At 38.0% G+C, this 5,658-nt stretch overlaps 1 protein-coding gene across 1 annotated transcript; it reads left to right on the top strand.

Moving 5' to 3' along the window:
• Positions 1–756: 756 nt before the first annotated feature.
• Positions 757–4,461, top strand: LOC119521615 (CGG triplet repeat-binding protein 1). The gene has a single exon (XM_037820063.1). It carries the CDS (start codon positions 1,137–1,139, stop codon positions 1,638–1,640), a length of 504 nt encoding a protein of 167 aa, XP_037675991.1. The 5' UTR covers positions 757–1,136; the 3' UTR covers positions 1,641–4,461.
• Positions 4,462–5,658: the final 1,197 nt, after the last annotated feature.

The raw sequence follows: 5,658 nt of genomic DNA, 5'->3' as shown, positions 1-5,658 counted from the left end.
CGGCTCCTGCGTCCTCTCAGAACCAATCCTAGCCCCTATCCCTTCAGTATTGCCATTTAAGGCTACTTCACCTCTTTTCCAGCCCTGCCCTTCTTACCAGCCTATATAACCTGTAATCACCCCTGAATAAATCTTTTTTGGCGCATACTCCTACTGGATGAAGAGTGTCTTGTCCTTATCGCCGCCCTCCACACCTTGCATGCCTCCCGCCGAGGACCTGGCCAAGTCCTCCGCCTCGCCCTCGCCTCCGGGAAAGAGCCCCCGCCGCCGGTACCCTTTAAGCAGCCCCGAGAGCTGAGGGCTCTGCTACCGGCCGCCACTCCCCCCAGAAGCAGTAACCGCGACCGCACAGGGGTAGCTGTGTGGACCAGGGTCCCTGAGCTGGTTCACACGTGGGCATGTCAATCAATCCAGGCTGAAAGATGCTGAGCCCAGCCCTTCCATTTGGACTATTAGCAGAAAAATGCTCTCTTTTACTGAACTTGAACTTGTGAGAATGCCGGACACCACTCTGAGGAGAGAGGCTGCCAAAGCCTGAAGCCAACTCAAAAGGCGGCAGAACAGAGGAGAGATCAAGTCTGGACATTTGATGGTCTAAAGCAGACACACTCCCGCTTTTTTGCTTAAGGCAGTTTGGCTTGGATTTTGAGTTACTTGCAACCAAAAGGTAAATCAATATACAAGCTATTACAGTTATATCTGGCCTTTTTCATTATTTGGATTAAGAAACTTAAGTACTGAAACTCAAAAACATAAGAAAGAGCAGGGGGGACACGGCGGCCGCCGGGCTCGCTGGAGCAACGGCGACGACGGCGGCGAAGGCGACGGCGACTTGCTCTCTTTCTCCCTCACGCTCTTGCTTTTCTTCTTCCCCCTCCTTTCCTTTTCGACTTGGTCTCATCCGCTTTCCCTAGTGGCCACCCCGATCCTACGTAAAGGCATGACTTTCCGGCACCACAGGGAGAATAGGGTGCAAGCCCAGAAACTATTTCCCCACCACCACTTGTTGAAAAACTGATTTGGAGGGATCTCCGAGTTTGAACAATCAGAAAGTGCCAGAATTTGAGGCGTCTCTACTTCACTAAGTATCAAGACGAAAAAACTGGAAATTAATCAGAACTTTATACAAAGTCAGAATGGAACGATTTGTAGTAACAGCACCACCTGCTCGAAACCGTTCTAAAACTGCTTTGTATGTGACTCCTCTGGATCGAGTCAGTGAGTTTGGAGGTGAGCTGCATGAAGATGGAGGAAAACTCTTCTGCACTTCTTGCAATGTGGTTCTGAATCATGTTCGGAAGTCTGCCATTAGTGACCACCTTAAGTCCAAGACTCATACTAAGAGGAAGGCAGAATTCGAAGAGCAGAATGTGAGAAAGAAGCAGAGGCCCCTAACTGCATCTCTTCAGTGCAACAGTACTGCACAAACAGAGAAAGTCAGTGTTATCCAGGACTTTGTGAAAATGTGCCTGGAAGCCAACATCCCACTTGAGAAAGCTGATCACCCAGCAGTCCGTGCTTTCCTGTCTCGCCATGTGAAGAATGGAGGCTCCATACCTAAGTCAGACCAGCTGAGAAGAGCGTATCTGCCTGATGGATATGAGAATGAGAATCAACTCCTCAGTTCACAAGATTGTTGACAAGGAGGCTACCACCATTGTGATCAAGATAAATAATGTGGAGTATTAAAGTTATGTGTTGATTGTGTGGTTCATTTTTATATTTATTTCATTAAAATCATGTGATACAGAATAGTTTTGCGGAGTGTATATAGCCGGAAAAAAAAAAAAAACTCTCACTGCTAAACTTACTGTTAATTTTAGTCACCAATGGTATAAAGCAAAAGTAGGTTTAGAGTGTGCTGGGATACCTGAAACTTGATGGTTATCTTTAAAATTGGTGGTTTTTATCCTGAAATGTTTGTGCATGGAAGAACTGCCCTGCTTTTTTACCTGTTACCGTTTATGACTATTCTTTGTGAGAGTACTTAATTATTTGGATTGAAGGAAATTGAAGCTGCTGCTAGACAATACCACTCAACAATAACTTAGAGGAAATATTTCTGATTAGAGGATCCCCTTTAAAAAGCAAGGGGTGGGGGGAAATTGTTCTTACATTTTCAGATTCCTAACGGAAATGACTGTTTATTGTAAACTATGCTGTTTGTATATGATGTAGTTATCTTAACTATCCTCCAGTTCCTCACCGTCTCTTTCCCCCTTTTTAAAGGCTTGTTGTATTTAGTAGCAGCTTCAAGTGACCAAAAGACTAAAATCTTTCTTTTAATGTCAGTGCCAAAAACCATGGGGAATTTTGCAGTGACAAGATTTTAGTCTTAATATAAACAAATTTTTGAACCATAGCTTTTATTTCAGACATCTTGGATTTGCAAACTTTTAAATCTTGATGTTAAAAGAATCCAAGATTTGCATTTTAATTTAAATGGGTGAACATTTAATGTTTGCGTTTCCTATTTTTACAGAGAATTAGTAATTGCTTTTTGGCTGACAGAGCAGAAAATACGGAAATTGTTTTCAATACATTAATTTTTCCATATGATTTTATAAGAAGTTATTTGGGTAACTAGACTAGAAACAAGTTTACTTAATTTTACTTTTATCTGCTTTGCTTCTGGTGGTATAAGGTTTTTTAAACATGGATGGTAAACTGTCTAGAAATCCTGGCAAGATTTTTGTAGTGGAAATCTGGCAGTATCCTGCATAACTTGGGAGAGGTGGGGCAGGGAAGGGCAGAGAGGAGAGTAATTATCAGTTCTGTTAAGGATCAACCATGTTCAGGCATCGATCTCTCTGAACTTCACTATCCTGTAAGATTATCAAAGTAGCTTAGGCCAGTTAAGTCCTCTCCATAAGAGACCCAAATTATATTTTTTAAAAAGTAAACAGCTAAAAACATGGAACAGAGCATTTAAAAAATCTTAAATTCTTTGAAAATACCCAAATTTAAAAATATTTATAAAGTATATTTCTATACAAAGCACTGGCAAATGATGCCCTTTGTGACTTGTAGTTATATTTGAGGTCATATTACCATAAATCATTTTAAAAAGCCAAAGTGAATAGGAAAAAGGCTTGATTTTATATTTTTCAGAAACAACATTCAATGTGTAGGTTTCCTTACTGACTTAAGTTCTTAGTTCAGGTTGTCAAACTGGCTCTTTTAGATTCTATGGGGTTTCTTTTTCCTTTAAAAAAAAAAATTGCACTTGTCAAAATTTGGACTTCTAGTTTTTTTCTCATTCTAAGTTATGTTAAGGTAGCACAATAAATGCCTAGAATATTGTTATCATTGATAAAGCATATATGTGAGGAGACCAGCAACAAAACATAACCGAAATGTAGTTTGCTTTTACTTTCTCTAAATAACCTGCAGGCGACCATATTTAATTAGAATTGTCAGGTATTCTGAGGAGCTAGGAAAATAGTTGAGTTTTAAAGCATTATTTTTAGAATACAAAATAAGATCAGATGTACAATCATTCTAATTTTTTAAAATTACATGTGATTCAGACCACCCCATACTGATTGGGTATTAATTTACACTAACAGCAAACAGGTAGTGACAGAACAGCTTTGAGTAGTCTGTAAGTAATAAGCTGACGGTGTTGCCATAGAAAAACATCATCAATAGTTCATCTTTGAGTTTCTGGTAGTTATTACTGATTTGATGATCATTTAGGTCCCTGTCTTAATGTATTTCTCCTAGTATTACCACATACGCTGTATCTAGGGACATAGTCCACCCTCTTAGGATTATATCACGTCCTTAGAAGTCTTACTGTTGTGGGGGGTTAATATTAATGTTTCTTTACTGATTATGAAACTTTCGTTCCCTAAGACTGGTTAACTTTGCCTCATAGTTTAAAAATGTATACAGCAGAATGATTGTTTTAGCCTTTTCAGATTAGTGCAGATTTGTGAAACCATGGTAGGCATATGTTAGATAACAAATGGAAATGTCTAAGGCATATGTTGCTTTGGAGGTGTAGTGAACATTGTGTACAGAAGCTTTCAACCTTAACTATGTAGTGTTAGTGTGATGCTATACTATTGGAAAAAATAGCATTTTTTTTCTATTTTGTAAGTTGTATGCATAAATATAAGATTTGTAATGTTTCCTTTATACCTTCAACACATACCTGTTAATAGCGTTTTCTCAAAGTATGATAGTATGTCTTCCAGAACTTCACTATATGCTTATGGTTCCTAGGTTGTTGAAATGTTGAATTTCTTGATTTCTTTTTGATTCTATGGGGCACAAAACAAGCTGAAAGGACATTGTAATCATTTCTTAATAGGGTGAGATTTTAGAAAGATTGTGTGTAAGAGCCTGTATTGTTATTTTACCCATTATCATCTTTGAGTAAGACTTTAAAAAAAAAAAAAATGCTACTTACAGGTGATGCATTTGGCCCTGCTGAATTTTCAGGGACCAAAAAATTTTAATGAAAATTCCTGCATCTTAACGATTGTAACAGTTAAGCTTGGGATTGTTCTGAAGTATTAATTGCTTAAAAACAATTCTTGTAACAGTGGCAAGATCTCCACCCTGAAAGTTCCATGTTGAAAATTTTACCTGAGAGAATTTGTACATTAATGTTAGTGGAAAACACCTACAAACAAAATAAAATTTAAGGTGACCCAAAACAAAAGCCACAAACATATTTGTCATTTGGTGCTTAGTCTTTGTAAGGGCTCTTCATGGTTTGACTTGCCCCACCTGCCATTAAATGAGGACAGATCACCTTAAAACATGTTAATCTAATTAGTTCTACAATTTCATTTTAAAATCTTATTAGCCTAAATTACTTTAGCTTCTGGTCAGCACTGATTAAAATGTGACTAGTGAAGTGGCTCTCCTAAGCCTTGGTTTTTCTCATCCCATACTATCAGGGTTTCTAAGGTAAATACAATTGATATCTAAGTGATATTCTACTTCTATCCAGAATACTGTACTAATTAGTAATTTACTATGTTCATTTTGTATTCCTGTGCTTATTTTCTTTGCTCACGCATGTATCCTTAGTATAAATATGTTGCTTTTAAAGTTTTGTCTGTGACTTTTAGAAATAAATTTAAAAAAAAAAAAAAAAAAAAAAAAAAAAAAGAAAGAGCAGGTACCCATCAGGCAGAAGAACAGTTATTAACATTTAGTCATAGTTCTGGATTTTTAAAGTTGGTGTTCCCACTACACCTCTCCCTCACTGAATCTCCTCCTTCCTCTCTTAGAGGAAAGATTATTTTGGAATTTAAGTGTGCCCTTCCTGTCCACTTTTTTAAACATTTACTCTGCACTTGTGTCCATAACACTATTTAGTGTTCATGTTTTTATAAATATGATACTATACAAATCATTCTGTAACTAGCTAGTTTCCACCCAACATCACGGGTTTGCTATCTAGCCCCCACCACCGAAGCTTAGAGATCTCATTCATCTTTTAACTGATGTATAATATTTCAACATATTAATAAGCCAGTTGTATTTTTCCATGTTACTACTGATAGACATTTGGATATTTCACCAGCATAACAATGCTGCTTTACACATCCCTGGGTGTGTCTCCTTGTGCACACACGGGAGAGTTCTTCTAGGGAGGGTCTGACGTGGAAACACTGACCGGCATGGTAGGTGCATTTT

Source organism: Choloepus didactylus, chromosome 27 (genome assembly GCF_015220235.1).
Source record: "Choloepus didactylus isolate mChoDid1 chromosome 27, mChoDid1.pri, whole genome shotgun sequence".
Taxonomy (NCBI): domain Eukaryota; kingdom Metazoa; phylum Chordata; class Mammalia; order Pilosa; family Megalonychidae; genus Choloepus; species Choloepus didactylus.
This window is presented reverse-complemented; position numbering and strand designations above follow the sequence as displayed.